The sequence below is a fragment of the Eulemur rufifrons genome, chromosome 10, assembly GCF_041146395.1.
Source record: "Eulemur rufifrons isolate Redbay chromosome 10, OSU_ERuf_1, whole genome shotgun sequence".
In the NCBI taxonomy this organism is placed as follows: Eukaryota; Metazoa; Chordata; class Mammalia; order Primates; family Lemuridae; genus Eulemur; species Eulemur rufifrons.
Genome location: NC_090992.1, coordinates 31,748,379 through 31,769,795, shown reverse-complemented (window position 1 = coordinate 31,769,795; position 21,417 = coordinate 31,748,379). Strand labels below are relative to the sequence as shown.

Sequence of the window (21,417 nt, the reverse complement as noted above, 5' to 3'; positions counted from 1 at the left end):
ATGTATCCTCTTGAGAAATTTTATTTGTCTTATGGCCACTGAAAGGATAGCATTAGTCCAAGGACTCCTTTTTGTATAAATTTCTCAGCTTGGGCCATTTGGACCACATGCATAGTCTACATTTGAATCTGAAACCCCATGAAGGCAGGCCTGTTGTTATGAATTTTCAGAGAAAACTTCTCTCTTCACCCAGGACCCAACCCAACCCTCGATGGGGAAGCATCTTTGTCATCTTCTGTGTGGATGGATGGATACTTTTTCCTGATCCGCCATTTCACTGACGTCCGTGGGGAGCCCCAGCCCTGTGAAGGAGCTTGTCTCCTGCTCCTGCCTGGGGACTAACGCCGAGCCCCTGGTTCACTGGGACTGGCAATGCTCTCTTCCCTGCCTGCCCCTCCACTTTGGGCCACAGCTGCATCAGCTCAGCTGCTCCTACTCTGAGCTTCAATTTCCTCTGTCTTGGGGCTCTGGTGATTTCTTTTCCTCTCTGGCAAGTTACACCATGCAGTTAATGGGAAGTTTGCTATCGCTGATCTAGCATTTCTAAGTGTTTTGTAGTAGAAAGGATTTTCAGGCCATCTTGTCTATGGTATTGCCCTTTAGACTTTTTAAATTTAGAGATAAAGGGATTGTAGGAGTTTCAGAGAAGAAAAATGTAGCTGATGGAGGTGGGGAAGGGGGAGGATCGGGAATGGCCTTAGAGAAGATGAATGTTGGAGGACAGAGTCACAGGAGCGGGCACAGCAGGTGCCATGGCGCAGAGGCAGGAAATGCCAGCGCAGGTACGGAGAAGAGCTCTCGACTCCCTTTCTGCTGGAGGACAGTCTGTGAAGGGGAAATGAGGTTGGGGTCGGACCACTGAGCCGCAGGGAGCTACTAAAATCTTGCAGCAGGGCACACCACGATCACAAGCTTTGTTTCAGGGAGTTTAAACTGGAAGCACATCCAGGAAGAATGGTGTGGTGGCAGGAGAGAGAGGGGTTTGGAAGGAGGATCCTTGGGCCTGTGGAAATAGCCCAGGTGCAGGTAGTACAGCCCCTGAATGGCGGAGTGGGCGGGTCGTACAGAGGAGGGGACCACTGGGAGAGAGAGAGAGAGGATGAAGGAGACTCAGCTGAGCCAGATAAAGAAATCTGGGTTAAGAGCTGGGAGGAAATAGAAGAAAAGCCAGGCCAGCACATTGCTTGAGTCCTGGGAAATGAATTTAAAATATCAGCAATTATCTCAGCTGCTGTCTACCTTTTAATATTGTTCAGATACTGCCCCCAAATGCTAATAAACAGTTCATCTTCACTCTATTTGCCGCTAAAGATGTTTTTAGGCCTCCTGATGAACAGTGGTCTTTAAACTGAAGATAGCATGTCCCCAGAGTGCTCCTGGAAGTCAGCTGGGATGGTTTTGCTTTTCCCAGAACCCTCTGCCATGGCCAATCGTGGGGGAGATGAGCCGTCCTCCAGGTCAGGGAGTCCAGACAAGGAAGGTGGGGTCTCCGAGGACCGATCATTGCTCCGCCAGAGACTGGCCGTCAAGGAGCTCATGGACACCGAGGTCACCTACTTGCACGTGCTCCAGCTCTGTGCCTCCGACATCAGGAGCCGCCTCCAGCAGGTACTTGGGACGGGTCACACTCGGTCTGTCTTTCTAGGGACAAATGTGGATCCCAGCTGCTGAGACCTCCCATCTGCCCCGGGGCAGGCTTGTGGAAAGGAGGCATGGTGGATGTGGAGTCTGGCAGGCCTGGATTAAGCCCCGGTGCTTCCATTTATTGGCCACACCACCTTTAGCAAGGCCTTTAATGGCTCGGAGTCTTAGTGTAAACCTCTGCTACATGGGGAGAGGAATAATCACCTCTGAGAATTAAATGAGCTAATGACAAGCCCTTTTCAAGTTTAGAACAGACTGCTTAAACTGACCTACATTCTAATGGTCTCATTTGCAGGGTGGCGACATGGAGAAATTATCACTATGATGGGTTCTTATTATGGTGTTCATTTTTTACGTTTTTTTTTTTCTGGTTTCAGAAATAATACAGGCTCTCGCTATAAAATTTCCAGCATCCCCTAGCATGTGAGCGCCATAAGGAGCTCCTTCCATGCCTTTGCATATATATATACGTATATGTCCTGCATATTTTTTACAGTGGTATAGCCTGGTTCGTAGAGGCTGGAGTTTAGAATGCATTTTTTTCTCTTTTTTTGGCATCTCGTTCCATTACTCTGGGTAGAGTGCAATAGGGTCATGATAGCTCACAGCAACCTCAAACCCCTGGGCTCAAGCATCCTCCTGCCTCAGCCTCCCAAGTAGCTGGGACTACAGGTGCATGCCATGATGCCTAGTTAATTTTTCTATTTTTAATAGAGACAGGATTTGGCTCTTGCTCAGGCTGGTCTCGAACTCCTGAGCTCAAGAAATCCTCCCGCCTTGGCCTCCCAGAGTGCTAAGATTACAGGCGTGAGCCACACACCCGGCCTGGAATGCATCTTGAGGTCATGGTGTTAGGCCCCAAGTATGTCAGGGCTGGAAGGAAGTCTAACTTCCCACCCTCGGATGGGGAAAACTAAGAGAAGAAAAATGGTAGTTGGCAGCAGACCTAGGATAAAACCTAGTTCAGCTTTCCTTCCATGCTGAGCACGCTATCTCTTAGTCTCTTCTTGTAGAGTAATGAAAATACCTCATTCATAAAAGTTCAGAACCCTTGCAAAAATGCCACTGGGCCCCCGATGGTGTGAGTGTTCTGTGCTACTCTCCAGAGCCTGCAGATGCAGTCAGTCCACGGAACTCCTGGTGACCTCCAAGCTTCTTTGTTCCTTCCAGTTGCCGCAGGGAGATGTGGACATACTATTCTCAAACATCGATGATATCATCAAGGTTAACGGCAGACTTCTTCATGACTTGCAAGAGACAGCCTCCAAGGAAGAGGAACAAGTGTCCCTAATTGGTAAGCAAGAGACCTAGGGAGTTGTCAGCCTTAGATTCCTGTGGAATTGTCTTTAACACGTGGTCATGGCTGAACTGTCTCCAGAGTTCCAGGAAAATGCAGCTCAATGGGAGTTTATTTTTGGGATCTCTGAACACAACATCTCAGAGCCAGCAGGGCCCTCAAATAATATTTAGTCCAATCATATCGCTTTACAGAGACCAAGTCCCAGAGACAGGCAGGGGCACGTTCATGGCCACATAATTCTCAGTGACACAGCTGAGTCTTAGTCTGGGTCTCTTTCACATTCATTCATTCAACAGGTATTTCCCGAGCTCCTGCAGTGTGTCGTCACTATGCTATGTGCACAGTGGCAACAAGAGAGACACTTGTTCTCATGGAGTTGACAAGTTAGTGAGAGAGACAGAAGATAAACAGATCAACAAAAGAATTTTAGGTAGTGATTTGTAATTTGAAGAAAATAAACTTTCGTAGTAACTTCCAGGTGTGAGGAAAGGCCTCCTGAGAGCGCACATTTGAGCTGAGGTCTAAATCTTAGGAAGGAGCCAGCCATGAACGTATCTGGAGGGAGACAGGGAGTGTAGCTATGCAAAGGCCCTGGGGCAGGGAGCGCCTGGACTGTTTGAAGGACAGACAGAAGGTTGGTGTGGCTCCAGGGGGATTAGCGAGGGGAGAATGTTAGGAGATCAGATGGAAGAGACAAGCAAGGACCAGATCGAGCAGAGACTTCTAGGCCATGGTGAAAAGTTAGGGTTTCATTCTAAGTGTGGTGAGAAGCCACCGGACGATTTTGACATGGTCTGATTCAGGTTTCTTAAAGATCTCTTTGGCTGTTGTGGACAGCGGATTATGAGGGGGTGGTGAGGGTAGAAGCAGTGAGACGAGTTGGGAGCTTTGCCGTGGCCCAGGCGGGAGATGAGGACAGCCTCCTGATTCTGAAACGGCTAGGATGACCAGAGCATAGCGAAGGGAGCAGTGGGTGCAAACCTCAGACCTGTCTCCTCGGTCCCATCTGCTGCCAGGATTTCCATGGCCAGGGGTTCCCTAGTGAGGTCAGGGGAGGCAGGTGAATGGGGCCAGTGGCAGAGAGGAGAAGGGGGTCGGGGGACGCAGTGCAGTGGCCACCCAAGTCCCCTGGCCTTTACACTGCCATTTTTTTACCGTTTCCTAGACATGTACGATGATGATAGGGATTAAAAGTAACAAACACATTTTTAAAAACCACTGTCTGAATGTTTACTAAATGCTAGGCACTGTTCTGATGTGCATATATGAACTCATTTCGTCCTCACAAGAACCCTGCAAGGTAGATCCTGTTGTCCCATTTTACAATTGGGGAATCTGAGGCACAGAGAAAGGAAGGAACCTGCTGAAGATCACGCAGCTAGTGGCAGAGCCAGGACTTGAATACAGGCAGGTGGCCCCGGGAGCCAGGCCGGCACCTGCCATGCTGACTCGTGAAAGCCTGGGGATTGTGTGTTTGTCAGCCCTTTGAGAAACAGTTCTTTACTAAAATGGTAATGTGAATGAGTTACTCTTGCCTGCAAATGATACATGAGTACAAAATTAAAGAACAAGATTTTTTTTTAGTACTTGTAGATGTTTTCACCTTTTATCATTTTATCCTGGTTTCTGTTAATAATTAACACTCATCTGAGTGGAAGTGGATATAGGCTGAGGCTGAAGACTTTCTAAAGGCCTGGGGACTCTGAGGTCAGGCTCTTCTGTTGCTGTGTGTTCAAGGGTCCACATGGTTCCGTGAAAGGAACCTGCCGCACCCACAGATTGCAGATGTAACTGTCTGCCGAGCACACCTGGCCACGTCTCCCTTGGCTGCCCTCACCACTTCTCCGGTAGGGTTTCCCAGTAAAATATAGGCTGTCCAGTTCAGTTTGAATTTCAGATAAACAAGGAATGATTTTTTAGTATGCTTATACTAACTTTTTATATACTTATACTAAAAATGATTCCTTGTTTATCTGAAATTCAAATTTAACATCCTCTGCTCCCCCCGACCCCAAATTTGGCAGTTTTCAGGCCTTTATTGTCTTCAGAAAATACCCTCCTCATCCTTTGTCCCTTGTGTTTAGCCAAAAAGAGGCACAAATGGCCCACATGGCCTTTCTTCTCCTTGGTGCAACCATGCGCCGGGTCAGGCCACTCTGAGTCCTCCCAGCTCTCTGTCACCCCCGTCCAGCCACCAGGCCGTGCTGTGCAAGGAAAGCCCTTTGCCCAGTTGGACAGCAACAGCATTTTGAAAGATTTTTGGACCTCAGGCAAGACTGTTTCTCACAGACCTTTTTCCTCCCAAATGAGTCATGTTCCCTGTCTTTATGAACAATTCCAAACACCACTTGGGCATTCACAGGCGTCCCCGCACCGGGTTGTGTCGCCAGAAGGCCCCGTGGGCTAGGGCAGTGCTGGCCAAGAGACATGTAACGTGAGCTGCAAATTGAATTTAAAATTTTCAAGTAGCTACATTAAGAAAATTAAAGATGCAGGTGAAATTCATTTTAATATCTTTAATCCAATAGATCAACATGTGATCCACAGAAAAATTATTCATTAGCTATTTTACTTTTATATGAAGTCTTTGAAATCCAGTGTCTTTTTCACCGAGAACACGTCTCAGTGGGGGTTGCCATAGTTCAAGTGCCCAACAGCCACGGATGGCTGGTGACTGCTGTATGTGAGCACTGTAGGTCTAGTGCTTAGAACAGGGGCTTGGGAGTCTGACTGACAAGGCCCTGCCACCCATAAGCTCCTTCCCATCTCTGAGCCCCAGTTACTGCCTCTTTGAAATGAGCGTGAAAATAGTACCCATCCCTGTGTCAGCCGTAGGGCAGAGTACTTAACACCAAGTACCATTTTCATTCTCGTAACATCGTTACTTGTTGATTATTATTATTATCATCGCCATAGAAAATTACCAAAGAAATTACTAAAGCAAAATCCGAGGTTCAGAGAGGTTAAGTAACTTTCTCAAGGTCACACAGCGTGTATTTGAATCCAGCTCTTTTGATCTCTTGAACCCTAGCTCTTTATCATTCTGCCTTCCTTTTTCTCCTTTCTGACAAATCCCAGCCAGGTCCTTTTGATGCTGGGAGTTAATTTCTTTGCTAATCTGTGACTGTGGAAGGAGAAGTTGGGAGACATAAGCCTTTACTTTGGTGTTCCAGACGTTCCTGCCTCTTTGGACAACTCTGCTGTCTGGGAGTTTGCCTTCCTCCACCCTTCAGCTACTGAAACACCCTTGCCCCCGGCCGCACTGGTATGATACAGTATCTTTGCCATGTTTGTCGTGTTCCCAGAGACACGCCCATGTTGAGGAGAAGGTGGGGACAGCCCTAGGTTTCATGGCCACTCCCAGGCTATCTCCTAGCAGGGCCATCTCTGCAGTTGGCTGATCTGTCACACGCATTCTCCCTAGCTGCAATTCGGGGGGGTCCTGTCCTCCCTGGCTCTAGAGGATTCTCCTGGGAGTCCCCTCTGAGGCTTGGCTGCACCAGCACTGGGTCAGGGGTTGGTCCTGGGGTGATAATCTTGCCGGGGAGATCTTTGCTGAGAGTTGGACCATGCTCCTCCGGGCACCAACTGATGTGTCCCAAGGGAGACCTGGTCCAGGCCAGAGGTCCAGCCCATGGCTTTGGCCGGCAGTAGGGGCGGCTGGGCTTCCTGGGGGCCCTGGCTCCCCACCTGCCCTGTTCTGGTTACTACATTTCTCTTCACCTTGACCGCTTCCTTCCTAGAGGGGCCGCCAACTACTTTTGCCTGGGTGTTTCTTGTAGAGTCTAACAGCTATTCCTCTTACTCCTTTGTCCCCTAGTTTAGTCTCAACATGGTATTTATCTTTTTTAAAAAAAATTAGTAGACTTTATTTTTTAGAGCACTTTTAGGTTTATAGAAAAATTAATTTAAAAGTACAGAGAACCTGGTCAGAAGGTAGTGAGTTAACTCAGTTTATTGTTCAGTCACAGGTCAAACTGCTTGTTCTACTCTTTCCCCCTTCTCACTACTGCACTTGACCAGTCTTTAAAATAAAAGTACAGAGAGCTGTCAAATACACTCCTCTCCACTCTGCAGAGGTTACCCTATTATTAACATCTTGCACTGGTGTGGCACATTTATTTATTTTATTTTATTTTATTTTTGAGACAGAGTCTCTCTCTGTTGCCCAGGCTAGAGTGAGCGCCGTGGCGTCAGCCTAGCTCACAGCAACCTCAAACTCCTGAGCTTAAGGGATCCTCCTGTCTCAGCCTCCCGAGTAGCTGGGACTACAGGCACGCACCACCATGCCCGGCTAATTTTTTCTATATATATCTTTAGCTGTCCATATAATTTCTTTCAATTTTTAGTAGAGATGGGGTCTCGCTCTTGCTCAGGCTGGTCTTGAACTCCTGAGCTCAAACGATCCGCCCACCTTGGCCTCCCAGAGTGCTAGGATTACAGGCGTGAGCCACCTCGCCCGGCCACATTTATTATAATTGATGAATGAATATTGATAAATTATTAGTAACTGAAGTCCATAGTTTGTTTACATTAGGGTTCACACTTTGAGTTGTACAATTCTGTGGGTTTAGACCCATGTACGTCATGTATCCACCGTTACAGTATCAGACATGATCGTTTCCCTGCTCTGAAAATCCCTGTGCTCTCTCTGTCCATCCCTCCCTCCTATTCCCTGGCAGCCACTGATCTTTTTACTGTCTCTGCAGTTTTGCCTTTTGCAGAATGTCATATAGTTGAAATCATACAGCATTTAGCCTTTCAGAGTGATTTCCTTCATCCAGCAATATCCATTTAAGCTTCTTCCTCCATGTCTTTATATGGGTTGATAGCTCATTTCATTTTTCAGTCACTGAGAAATATTCTATTGTATGGATAAAGCACAGTTTATGTATCCATTCACCTATTGAAGAACATCTTGATTGCTTTCAAGTTTTAGCAATTATGGATAAAGCTGCTATAAACCTTCACGTGCAGGTTTTTGATCTTTTTAAAAACTTTTTTATCATGGTAAAATACACATAACATAAAATTTGCCATTTTAGCCATTTTTAAGTGTACAGTTCACTGGCGTGAAGTGCATTCGGATTGTTACCCCACCATCCCCACTTCCCATCTCCAGAACTTTTTGATCGCCCTAAAGTAAAACTCTGCCCGTTAAACAGTAGCCTGCCTCTGGTAACCAGGATTCTATTTCTGTCTTTAAGAATATGACTATTCTAAGTACCTCATATAAATGGCATCATACAATATTTATCCTTTTGTGTCTGGTTTATTTCACTTAGCATAATGTTTTCAAGGTTCTTTTTAAACTTTTTATCTTGAAATAATTTTGGATTTACAAAAAAGTTGCAAAAAATGCGGAGAGCTCCTGTCTACCCTTCATCCAGCTTCCCCTAATTTTAACATCTTACATATCCATAGTATAATTACGGAAACCAGGAAGTTAACACCAATGCAGTACTATTAACTATTCTCTAGACCTTATTCAAATTTCATCAGTTTTCCTATTAATGTCCTTTTTCTGGTCCAGGATCCAATCCAGGATAACAAATTTTTTTGTCACGTTCTCTTAGTCTTTTTCAGTCTGTGACAGTTCTCCAGTCTTTATTTTTCATGACTATAACAATTCGGAAGAGTCCAGCCCAGATATTTTATAGACTATCCCTCAGTTTGAGGTTTTACATTAAGATTAAAATTATTTATGTATTTCATAAAATTTTATATATAAAACATGTTTTATAACTTGTATTTTATAAAATAAAACTTTTATATGTTTTATAATTTTATATAACTTATGAGATTAAAATTATTTTCGTATTCAATTGAGGTTATGCATTTTCGGCAAGACACAGACTCCATGTCATGTCCTTCCCAGTGCACCGTATCAGGGAACATGATGTCATTATGTCCTACTACTTAATGTTCACTTTGATCACATAGCGAAGGTGGCATCTAGGGTTTTTACACTGTCAAGTTACGATTTTCCCCTTGGTAATGAATGACTATGTTGTGAAGAGAAACTTTGATATTATGCAAATGTCCTGTTTTGTTTTGTTTTTTTCTCAAACTTTGGCCCACTAATTTTAACATTCATCAGTAGTTCTTACCTGCAACAATGATTACTGGCCTTCAGCTAACAGAGCTAGGAAATATACGTGTGTATACTAACACATGCATATACACACATCAACCTTTCTTTCTAGCGCTATCCATCTGTACGTATGTATATGTTTAAAACCACGACCTCATGTTGATCGCTCCAATTCCAATCCAGCATCGCAGGATTCATTCTAGCCGTCCCCCTTTTCTTGTTTGTAACGTTTTCTCTGATAGGAGAAGCCTAGCCGTCCTTATCCACAGTATATTTACTTACTTGTTCAAAGTTAGCATACAGGTGAAGAAGTTTCAGAATTTAGTGGATTGTACTCCTAGGAAAAGCAGTTCCTTAAGTCAGTTTCTCCCTCCCTCCCTTCGGGGCGGTTATGCTATTCATTTGTAACAGAGTCAGGTTCATTCCTTGCTGTTTGTATTCCATTTGGGCTTCCTGCTCCTCATCCTGGTTGAGCTTAATGGCATATTTATTTTGGGAGTATGCGGAGCGTGACGGTGGCTCGGAGAGTCGGAACTACGTAGAAAGGTATTTTCAGCAAACCATGGCTCCCCTCTCGTTTCCACTCTGCTCGGCCAGGCCTTCGTCCTCCCCACCCTGTCCCATCCACCCCTATAGGCAACGAGTCTCCTTCGTTTCTGACTTGAACATACGGAACACCGCACGAGTTGGCTTGTCATTTTTGCTCAGGGGTCGTGCTCATCGTCTCTATGTTGTTACTTTTGTGGATGTGCTGCTGACATTGAGCGCCAGAGTGAGCCTTTTAAGCAGAAATCCGATCATGTCACCCTCGCTCAAAGCCCCCAGTTGCTTCCTGCTCTTAGTGGAATAAAGTCTGAGCACCCGACTACACCTCACTCTGAGGCCCTACGTGATCAGGCTTCCGTTTCCTGTCTTTCTCCTCTACTCTCTGCCGTTGCTGTCTCTGCTCCAGCCATCTTGCCTTCTTGCTGTTCCCCTCATGCCAAGCACCCTCCTGCCTCAGGGCCTTTGCACTTGCCCTTGCCTAGGCCTGGAGTGCTGCTCTTCCTAGACATGTTACCAGGGCTGGTTGCCTCTGGTCCCCGATAGACATTCACATCTTCCTAGAGGCTGTCCCCAGGTAGATCCCTCACCACTCGGTTTCTTTTTAATTCATGGCACTTATCATACCTGACATGCATAATATATTTATTTATTGTCTGTCTTCCCCACCAGAATATAAACTCCACGAGGCAGCGGCTTTTGTTTGTTCGCAGAGCTTAGCAGAGCGCCTGGCACATGGTCAATAAATAAGCAGGTGGTAAATATTTGGTGATGAAATTTATGTCAGGAGCTTTATGTGCCTTATTTCATTTAATACTCACCAAAAACACTTGGAGATGAGAACTGTTTTAATTCCCATTTTATAGATGGGAAAATGGAGGATCCAAGGGATCAAACACTTGCCCCAGGTTACAGGACCAGGGAAGGGCCTGGAGATCTGGCCCTCCTCTCTCTAGTGCCAGAGGCTGCCCTCGTAGGCACCTGTAGGATGCTGCGGCCGGCATGTCTTTGTGGAATGGTTTGTAATTGTGTTTGCCATGCACTGCTAATCAGAAAGACAAAATGAGCTAATGGCTATGAGTGTGTTTTGTACACTATAAAGCACTGTCCAAATGTGAGCATTATTAATGTTATTGATGTGATTATAGCCACCATTTATTAAGGGCTCACGGTACCAGCCTGTAGTCTATGTTATTCTGTCACTCAGTCCTCCCAGCAACCTTGTGAAACTGAAATGAAAAAATGAAAAGTCAGGAAGATGAGGTCACTTGCCATGGTGACACGCTGGTTAAGCCTAGCAGTCTCAATGAAGAGCTGGAGGAGCTGGCTCACTTACCACCTCCCTGTCCCAAGCAAGGGGACATGCAGACAGGCCCTTGGTCACTCCTTGTTGTGTGTTCACTCTCAGGTAACCTATTCCTGGAATTCCAGGAGGAGTTGGAGCAGGTCTACAAGGTCTACTGTGCCAGCTACGAGCAGGCCTTGCAGCTGGTGGAGGCTTACCGCAAGGAGCCGGAGCTGCAGCAGGAGATCCAGGGCATCATGGAGGCGGTGGTGTGAGTACAATGGCCAGGGAGCACTTGCTCCTGCCCCACTGCCCCGGGCTCAGGGGCAGTTACAGTCTCACCCCTACGTGCTGTCTTATTTACCTACCTTTTAAATGAAAGTTTCTTTTTATTTTACTTATATGTGTATGTATATATCTATATCCGTATGTATATATCTCCTAATCTTAGAGCTCTTTCCATTTCAACACATAACATTCATGATGTTTTAAACAGCCACATACTCTTGCAGTTACACAGTTTATTTAACTGGTCTCTGTTGATGGGAATTTGGTTTGTTTCTATTCTTTTTTTTTTTTGACAGAGTCTCTCTCTGTCACCCACGTTCGAGTGCAGTGGCACCATCATAGCTCACTGCAACCTCAAACTCTTGGGTTCAAGCAATCCTCCTGCCTCAGCCTCCCAAGTAGCTGGGACTACAGGCATGCGCCACCATGCCTGGCTAATTTTTATCTATATATATTTTTAGCTGTCCAGATCATTTCTTTCTATTTTTAGTAGAGACAGGGTCTTGCTCTTGCTCAGGCTGGTCTCGAACTCTTGACCTCGAGCAATCCATCCGCCTTGGCCTCCCAGAGTGCTAGGATTACAGGCGTGAGCCATGGTGCCGGCTGGGTTTGATCCTTTTGTAGTTCATAAGTGTGATGATTGGGTTTTCACACTCATATGTGAAATGTGCCTTTCTTAAACCTTGTCACCCCCATGTTGACACATTGCCTATCTGGTGTGAAAAAAAAATAGGGTTATGTCTTCCCCAGGACAAGCTCACCAAATGGAGGTAGATGAAGGTCATTTTCTGGAAATCTGAGTACTGTAGGAAGAGGAGGGGTTGTTATCCTCATCATTGTTATCATTTATTTATCTCACTCAGGCATTCTTATTATACCTAAGAGAAAGACAGTGTAGACCTAGGTCTTTGAAGACGAAATAATCCCACGTGGAGCCTCCTGCTACCTCCCCTCCTCCTCTCCCTTACCTTTTTTTCACCTTTCAATCACCCTCTTTCCTCTAAAGTCTCCATTACAAGAACCCATGTCCTAGCCCTTCTCTGCCTCCAAAAAAACTATACCCATTTTCCCCTTTGATTCATCTCTTCATGGGTCATGCAAACTTAGGCTTTTGCAAGGGTCACTAAATACATTTCTACAGAAGGGAGGCGGATTACAGCAAAGAGGGGAGCAAGGTGCCAGATGTGGGACACAAGGAAGTAGTGGAGACTGAGGCAAACCAGAGAGAGCAGACCCTGTGCAGAATACGGCTGCAGTGCAGCCTTGGCTGATCATTGCTACGTCAAGTGGCTTTTGCTAGGTAACAAACCAGCCCAAAGCACAGTGGCATAAAACAAGCGTTTAGCTCGCACTTTTGCGTATTAGCAATGCAGCTGGCCTAGTAAATGATTCTTCAGGTGCTGTCTGAGCACCACCACACGTCTGCAGTCTCTTGCAGGTCAGCTTTGCTGACAATTGGCTGGGCTTTTTCACGTATCTGGGACACATGAGCTGACTCAGCTCTGGTCACAAGGTCTCTCCTCTTCCTTCAGGCTAGCTTGTTCACGTGGCGGTCACAGCGTGCTGAGGGCAAAGGGGAGGGCAGCTGGCAGCTTTAGCTGGGAACTGGCATAATGTCACTCCATCAAGTCCTAAGGCCAGCCCAGACTCAGGGGTGGGGAAACAGACTCCATTTCTTGGTGGGAGGAGCGTCAAAGTCACATTCAAAGGGCTGTGGAGACAGGGAGGGGAATACTGCAGCCATTGTTTTGTAAACCATCTATCTGCCTCAACTGCCCCGTAGGAATGTGGGTCCCCTGCGGCCAGAGCCTCTGGTTTTTCAAGAGAAGCCAGAAGTGTAGCAGTAACATCTCCCAGGTGTTCAGGGTTGGCATCTAGTTCAGACGTTCTAGAAGTGCTATGTGTGGGAGCCCCAGCTGGTGCGGAGGCTGCTGTGTGTTGCGTCCTCTGCACTCTGGTCTTTCCCAGCCAGGCCAGCTGGGCTTCCCTCGTGGGCTCTGGAGCCGGGCCATGGGGGGGGTGCATCTGGTCAGCCCCTTACCACGAGAGAACCATTTCACGTCTCAGAACCCACTTTCCTTGTGTGTGACATGGGAGTGATACCAGCCCCTCATGGGGACACTGACTCATTGCATACAAGTGACACTCAGTAAACCCCAGCTGATATAGTTACCTTGTCTAGGCAGGGATTATGTTTTTCTGAGACCACCCTGTGGTTCTCAACTGTATCAGTCCCAGTGCCCCCTTTTTATAACAAATATTAAGTAAATTTATTATCCTGAGATATATCCTGAAAAAAAAGCACATATATATATACACATCTCCTACCTATATATGTATTGAAAAAAATCAATATAATGGCTTGACTATAATATAAAGGAAAAATAAAAGGAAAATGACATCTAATAAAATATATATTTCAATGTGCAAATGCTTGGGCACCACTGCACTAAAAGATATAATGAAACAATCAGGTGCTGTATCTACTTATGATAAATAAGTCTGGACTTAAGAAAAGTCTGAAGCCATTCTGTACAAAAAGTATAGGGAAATGAAAGAGCAGAGAATGTGTGTCCTCTGGAATAACAAACCTGACTTCCTTGTGTATGATGACAGAAACAAGGAAACAACGTCATTGAAGTAGGGATTTATAAAGGGTAGTGTCTAGGACAAATTAGGACGGACAAAAGAAAAAAAAGATGTCAAAGGTAGTGTCCTAGTAATTCGCAGTGTTATGACATGTGACTGGATAGAGTCCAAGTGTCACAAAAATATTTCGGTTCTTGAAATCGCAGCACATTTCGAGGCCTCTGTTCAGTCTCTGAATGTTCAGAGGGACGTGTGAGGCATGGAGCAATTCTCTGCAGAGTGGTGCTAGAGTGCAGTGGTGTCATAGCTCACTGCAACCTCAAACTCCCCAGGCTCCAGTCATTGCCTGCCTCAGCCTCCCAGGTCGCTGGGACTAAAGGTGTACACCATCACACCTGACTAATTTTTTAATTTTTTGTAGAGACGGGGTCTCGCTGTGTTGCCCAGGCAGGTCTTGAACTCCTGGTCTCAAGGGATCCTCCTGTGTCAGCCTCCTGATGTGCTAGGATTATAGGCATGAGCCATTGCTCCCGGCCAGGGGGAGTTGGTATTCCTGTGGGTAGATTTCTAGGGTAGAATTGGTGGAGCAAAGCATTTGTACAGTTCACAAATTGTCAAACTGCTCTCCAAGATGTGGCCAAGAGATACTCCCACCAAGAGAATGCAAGAAGGCCCTTTCCCCACACTCACTCGGCTCGTTACCATCTTTCAGTTTCTGTTGCCTACTGAAAGGTGACATGTGACAAGTTGTCCACATTGCCTAAGCAAGGCCATAGGTGTGAGAGGCCGCCATCGTTCTGTGGCAACTCCTTGATGACTGTAGGGTGAGGAAGGGATGTGATCATCTCTTTGAGGGCCCCTTGCCCTGTGGTTTTTGAGGCGACAGTTGTCCCCATGAGGCAGTTGGCTCTTTCCCATGGAGAGGATGGAGTTTTGCAAATATCTGGCAACTGTTTACACCTCCCCTGCCCACAATCAGCCAAGCTCCAAGACACCCGTGGTGAGAGCAGACGGTCAGCGTAGGCATGTCCTGACGGTGATGCCACCCCCTGATGCCCCTGAGGGGCTCCCACCTGCTCTGCCTATTCTTAGCCTCATGGCTGATCGTTCCTGGTCTGGAGACTTGGTCTGGAGACTTTTCCATAGGAAGAAGAGCAAGAGGCAAGACGACCATCAGGGAGGGCCCAGATGATGGTCCTGGGCAGGATTTGTGAGTCTTCTTGGAGGAGGCACAGTTGGACAGTTGAGGTTGGAAGCCCATGTGGGTTTCTCCGAAGCTGGGCCTATGGGCTACTGGTCGTAATCCAGGAAAGACTGTTGGAGCCTCTTCCCAGGCCACTGACTTGGGGGACTCTTGGAATTCCAGACAGCCCCAAGAAGGGGACTAGTCATCCAGGCATCAATGGTGCATCTGGAAGGGACCTTGGCACCATTCGTTCCAGTATTTCGTTTTGTTTTTTTACTTTTTTTATAATAAAAGATTTCAAACCTATAGAACAATAGGATAATGTAATGGACACTCATGTACCCACCACCTAAAATTAACAAGTGTTAACATTTTGCTATTTGGTGCGTCTGTTCTTATGCTAAACTATTTGAAGGAAATTATAGGTCTGATGACTTTTTACCCCTAAATACTTTAAATGTGTCTCTAAAAATTAAGTTCCTGTGATTTTAAACACTTTTTTTTTAAAAGCAGCAGACCATTTCATTTAAATGAAATATCATGTGGATAGCCAACATACAGAGTTGTGCTTGGGACATACCCAAGTGGAGATGTCAAATAGGCAGCAGAACGTGTGAGTCTGGAGCTCTGGACAGAAGTTGGAGGTGGAAATCTGGGTTTGGGATGTGTTTAAAGCCATGTAGGGAGACAGGGAGGAGAGGAGGCCCCAGGACACTCTGGCATTGGCGAGAAACCAGCAGAGGAACTGACAGAGCAGCCCGCAGAGTGTGAGAAGCAGGACAGTGGGTGTCCCTGGGGCCAAAAGAAGAAAGCGTTTCAAGAAAGAGGTCTATGGCCATACTACCCTGAACGTGCCTGATCTCATCCGATCTCGGAAGCTAAGCACGGTTGGGCCTGGTTGGTACTTGGATGGGAGACCGCCTGGGACCTGTAGTCCCGGCTACTTGGGAGGGAGAGGCAGGAGGATCGCTTGGGCCCAGGAGTGCCTGGATGACAGAGCAGGACCCTGTCTCAAAAAAAAAAAAAAAAAGAAAGAAAGAAAGAAAGAGAGAGGAAGAGGCATAGTCAGCCATGTCTGCTATTGAGGGGCTGAGTAAGTGGAGTGCAGAGAACCAACCACTGGATTTGGGACAGATGGGGAACCAAGGCCCGGAGCTGGCACTGCCCACCTGACATCTAGACCTCACACACTACAGATGAGGAAACTGAGGACCATCGAGGGAGGGTGACTTGCCTAAGAGCACAGTAAGTTAAATGGCAGAGCCAGGACTAGAGCCCAGGCCCCCTGCTGCCCTGAAGGGTGGGCTTTACCTGCCTAATACCAGCCTTCTCCCTCAGGCCACAAGCTGGATCTTCAGGCCTCGGTTTCCTGCTGGTAACCCCTCTGCAGAGGATTACCAAGTACCCACTGCTGCTGCAGAAAATCCTGGAGAACACGCCCCCTGATGCCAGTGCCTACCCGGTCCTTCAGAGGGCCACCTCTGCCCTCCAGGACGTGAACGCCAACATCAATGAGTACAAAATGCGCAAGGAAGTGGGTAAGACTTGGGGCGTTTAGGGGATACATCAGTGAGAATGGTTCCAGTTACAGAAAACTCATCTCAAGTTGGCTTCACCAATAAAGAGAATATAGTGGCTTGTGTAACTGTAAATCCAGAGGTAATGTGAGCTTTAGGTAGGGTTTGATCAGGGAGCTGTTTCATTTCCCTGTAACTCTCTTGTCTTTGCTCTTTACTGTGTATCAGCTGCATCTGTAGCCTGGCTTCCCTCATCATAGTAAGTGGCTATTGCTGTTCCAGGACTCACACCTGCGCACCACACCTTCCAGAGTAAGACAGGGTTTTTCTCCGCTTAGGCACAGAAATTAAATTGCAGCTTCACTCTGATCGGATCCACTTGGGTCATGTGCTCATCCTGAACCAATCACCCTAGTTAGGGTGCCGTGATCTGATTGACTTAAGACAGAGTTATGTGCCCGTCTCCGAACCAATCGCTGCTGCCAGGGGGATGGGATTATATGGATTGGCTTATGCCAGTCGGCACCCACCGCTGGAGTCAAAGTGAGGTCAGTCCCGTCCAAGTGACATGGCTGCTCCACTGTGAAGGAGAAACAGTACTGGGGAGGCATATATCTGGAGGGGTGGGGGAAATCCCTGCCTCTCAGGTTGTTAAAACAGAAGAGTTTGGAAAATAAAGCTGTGCCCCAAGGAGAGAGAAACTCAACTGCACAGCTGAGACAATATAAAAATGATAATTTAGCTGATGTTTACTACGGGCTAACTGCTATGTTTTTCCTTCATTGTCGTATTTGATCCTTGCACTGCCCTCCGGGGCTGGCCCTCTTGGCCCCATTTCACAGTCAGGTAGAATTGAGAGCTTCCATCATTTGTTCTCCGTCACAGAGCTGGTAAGGGACAGAGCCAAGTTTTAAACTCAGGCCTGGAGTCTCCACTGCCATGCTGTGCTGCATTCTGTAGCTTCAGAGTTCCTCCCTACTGGCTTCTCCGTCCAGGTCAAGAAGCGACAGATCAGTAGGAAGCACTGAGTCAGGAGCGGGAAGTCTGGCTCCCGGCTGGCCTGGCCGAGCCTGGCAGAGGCCCCAGGCAAATGGCCCTTCACTGCCTTCTTCTTTAGGAAGTCCATTCAGACCTGCTCTGATATGTGACCGTCCCAGCAATCCTATGAGGTTGCTCGCCTCATTTTACAGATGAGGAAACTGAGGCCCCAGGGAGTAGTGACTTGCCGAAGTCACAGGCAGGAAGCTCTTCCGCCAGGGCTCAGACCTCAGACGGAGGACCCTGCGCTTTTCCTGCATGACTCACCGTTCTCACAGACGTGACCCCAAGGGAGCAGGGGGCCCAAGCAGGTGCCTGCCCAGCGTGTCAGTGACACTTGCTTTCCTAGGTCAGCATTGGTCTCAGGCTTCCCCTCTTCTCTGTCGGTGCAGCCTCCAAGTACACCAGGGTGGAGCATCTGAGCCTCCAGGAGCGGCTGGCCCGCATCAACACGCACAGCTTCTCCAAGAAGACCACCCGGCTGAGTCAGCTGCTGAAGCAGGAGGCGGGGCTGGTGCCCAGAGTGAGCGAGGGTCTAGGAGGAAAAGTCGCACCCCAAGGACTCCCAAGGGGCCAGACCCTGTGCCGTGGGTAGGACAGGAAGCTTGGGCTCTTTTCAGAAGTGAGGCAACTGAGGCTGAGAGAGCGAGGGGCCAGGGGGAGGCAAAGTTGGCCCCTGCACCTGATTCTGCAGAGCCTGTGCAGGGCTTCCCCACCGAGCCTTCGGCCACTCTTTCTCTGGGCCTCTTGACACAAATAGGAGAGCTAGTCTCTGGGTCTGAGCAAAGAACCAGCCTCCAGTAGCTACTGGTAGCAGCTCAGGCTGATTGAGTGCTTACTCTGCACCAAGCATTATTTCATGCACACAATGAAGCAGGTGTTTATTATTCCCATTTTACAGATGAGAAAATAGAGGCTCAGAGCAGATAAAACACTTGCCCAGAGTCACACAGCTAGGAAGCGAGGGAACCAGGACTCCCATGCTCGTGTGTCTGATTCCATGGGCTGGGTGCAAATCCACTGAGCTACCCTGCTCTCTGACGGTCCCACCCAGCTCTGAGGCTGTTAGAACTGGCTCTCGTGGGCCAGTGGAAAGGTTGTCCCCAGTGAGGACCTGGGGCACAGGTGCTGGTGTGCACTGCCCCCATGTGGATCTTCCCAGCCTTCACACGCATAACTTTACTTTCAGACAGAAGACAAGGAATTTGATGACTTAGAAGAGAGGTTCCAGTGGGTGTCTCTGTGTGTGACTGAGCTGCGGAGCAACGTGGCTGCGTACCTGGATAATCTGGAGGTGAGGACCCTGCAGAGTTCGTGGTGGGCAAGTCTGGGCTGGGTTCCCTGTGTAGGAGGCATAGGAGGCCCCGCCCATAAGCTGGCAAAGGCACGAGCTGCTGGAACCGAACGGATGAGGTCATCTGGCGAGCACCCCTCAGCCCCGGGGGGCAGCTTCTGAGCCCACTGGGGTTCCTACCGGGCAGGGTCAGAATTCACTGGTGTCAGACACCCCCCCCCGCCCCCCGCCGAGGGACCCTGCCAGACCAGCACCTAGAGCAGGGGAGACGCTCAGGTGCCTGCAGGGCCAGGCAGGTCATATTATCAAGTGAAGTGTGCGGGTAGCAGGCAACCCCTGCAGTAGAAGCCAAGTGTTGTCTGTAAGGCTTTTTCAGTAGACTTAAATAGAAAATAGTATTTGGAATTTGAATGGCTGGATGAATGCATAAATGGATAAGATCTAAAGGAGCAGCACGTACTCAGCTCTGGGGGGGTCACTGCTGTGTGGGAATGTGTCCCCAGTGTGGCCAGTATTTCTGATTTTAATTTTTTAGAAACCCTGGAAATTCAGATTTTTAGGCAAAATCTCCTGATGTGTCCATGTGAGCAACGACTCCAATAAAGATTTTCTTGGGCTATAACGGGCCCAGGAAAATATATCTCTACAAACCGAATTCAGACCGCAGGGCCGTCAGTATGCAGGGCCCTCCGGCGTGTCGCTTTCCTCAAGCCCAGATGCCCCCTTCCTCTCGTCCTCAGTGGTGACTCATTTCATCCACCCTGCCTCTGTTACGAGGTTTTGTTCCCAGTCACGTCCATTTGCGCAAACCGGCTGGGTCAGAGATGATAATGGGCTCCTTGGATAAAGGGATTTGAGTGGCATTATTGGAAGGACGTAAAAGGAAGGCGGTCGCTGTTCCACGCTCCTCCGTGTGGGGCGATCCCGCTGCATGTTCCGTCCTGGGCCCCCCGGGTGGCAGGAGCCTGGTATAGCACAGTGGGCCCGAGGGGACGCACGCAGCCAAGCCATGGAAATGGGGGGAGGGCCGGTGGGTGTTGGGCCTTGAGAGAGAGAATCCAGAGGGACAGGAGAGAGACATCTGGCTAACACAGAATCCCACGGTGAGAGAGGGATTCCCTCTTTTAATCCTCTGAGTCTAGGAAAAGCCTCTTTGCTGGTATGTCTTTAACACGTGCAGAACGAGTCTCAGGCTGGGGGTCTTCAGCAGGCAATGATAGCCAGACAGTAAAATTTAAGAACATCTTTTTGTTTTTAGAACAATTATTTGTGGATGCCTATCTATGACAGTTATTACTCGTTTTCTCTTTATGGTAGCATCACAAGGTGGTTTTGATTTTTTTAAAAAATGTATCCATTTAAATAGGAATGGTTAGTTGGTTTAGAGAAAAGTATTAATAGAACATGTGGAATATGGACATGCCAAAAAAAATCACAAAGGTGACATGCAAATGTGTACAGTTCAGGAAGTGCTGGAATAGGGAGAAGGATGTTGGCTCCGTGTAAGGAAGAACTTTCTATTTTTTTTTTTTTTTTTTTTTTGAGACAGAGTCTCACTCTGTTGCCCAGGCTAGAGTGAGTGCCGTGGCGTCAGCCTAGCTCACAGCAACCTCAAACTCCTGGGCTCAAGCGATCCTCCTGTCTCAGCCTCCCGAGTAGCTGGGACTACAGGCATGCGCCACTATGCCCGGCTAATTTTTTCTATATATATTTTTAGCTGTCCATATAATTTCTTTCTATTTTTAGTAGAGATGGGGTCTCGCTCTTGCTCAGGCTGGTCTCGAACTCCTGAGCTCAAACCATCCGCCCACCTCGGCCTCCCAGAGTGCTAGGATTACAGGCATGAGCCACCGCGCCCGGCCTAGGAAGAACTTTCTAATCACTCAAGTTGTGCAAGGCTAGAACGGGCTGTGTGTGTTCCTGTCACGGGGGCGGGGGTGGGGAGGGTAGAGAGCCTGGACAACCTCTTTGGGAGGTACAGAAGAGGGGGATTCAGGCATAAGACGGCTGCAACAGGCCATGATTGGATGTCTCCCCTTGGTCCTGGCGCCAGATTTTCCTCGGATGCAGGCCGCACGAATGCAACCTGGACATCCCCGGGGGGCCCGCGGTGCAGTATTGCAACCTGGCCAGAGACCTTCAGCTCGAGGCCTTCCTGAAGTTTGTGAGTGGAACTTCTTTCTCCTTTCTTTCTTATCGGCTCTATAGGTGGCAGAGCCTACAAGAATAATGTTTACATGTCAGGCACTGTACACAATTGTCACATCCATAACCACCTGGGTGGTCAGGAGCATAGAGATTATTATCAGTGCGTTTTCCTGATAGAAACAGCCCAGCTGATGTTTAGTGAGCCTCCCTGTCTGCAGGCACTGTGCTAAGCCCTTTACTTTCTTTGCCTCATTTAATCCTCACGGCATGGCTTTGGGGGTAGATACTATTAATAGCCCCATTCTGCAGATGGGAGCTGAGCCTCGGCCAGGGCGACCTCTGGGGTTATCTATACAGATGGTCAATGGCTAGCTTCGATCTGAGCACAAAGACTGTGCTCTTGGCCACCACTCTGGACAAAATCCTTTTCAAGATCTTTACATGGTAATGATACTAAGAGGTGACATGTACTGAAGGCCAGTCCATGCCAG

The 21,417-nt window shown here is 47.8% G+C and overlaps 1 protein-coding gene and 2 non-coding genes across 3 annotated transcripts in view; 2 read left to right on the top strand and 1 right to left on the bottom strand.

The window, feature by feature from the left end:
• Nucleotides 1-21,417, top strand: part of ARHGEF37 (Rho guanine nucleotide exchange factor 37) — a 45,477-nt gene that overhangs the window by 11,859 nt on the left and 12,201 nt on the right. The window contains exons 2-8 of the mRNA XM_069483937.1: nucleotides 1,412-1,608; nucleotides 2,815-2,938; nucleotides 10,990-11,137; nucleotides 16,268-16,467; nucleotides 17,877-18,007; nucleotides 18,674-18,778; nucleotides 20,832-20,942. Of these exons, the coding sequence (XP_069340038.1) occupies nucleotides 1,423-1,608; nucleotides 2,815-2,938; nucleotides 10,990-11,137; nucleotides 16,268-16,467; nucleotides 17,877-18,007; nucleotides 18,674-18,778; nucleotides 20,832-20,942 (1,005 nt within the window). The 5' untranslated portion in view covers nucleotides 1,412-1,422. The remainder of the gene's footprint in view (nucleotides 1-1,411; nucleotides 1,609-2,814; nucleotides 2,939-10,989; nucleotides 11,138-16,267; nucleotides 16,468-17,876; nucleotides 18,008-18,673; nucleotides 18,779-20,831; nucleotides 20,943-21,417) is intronic.
• Nucleotides 9,702-9,806, bottom strand: LOC138393298 (U6 spliceosomal RNA). Its single transcript, XR_011235124.1, has one exon. It is a non-coding gene; the product is annotated as a U6 spliceosomal RNA (small nuclear RNA).
• LOC138393313 (small nucleolar RNA U13) lies at nucleotides 11,767-11,873 on the top strand. Its single transcript, XR_011235139.1, has one exon. It is a non-coding gene; the product is annotated as a small nucleolar RNA U13 (small nucleolar RNA).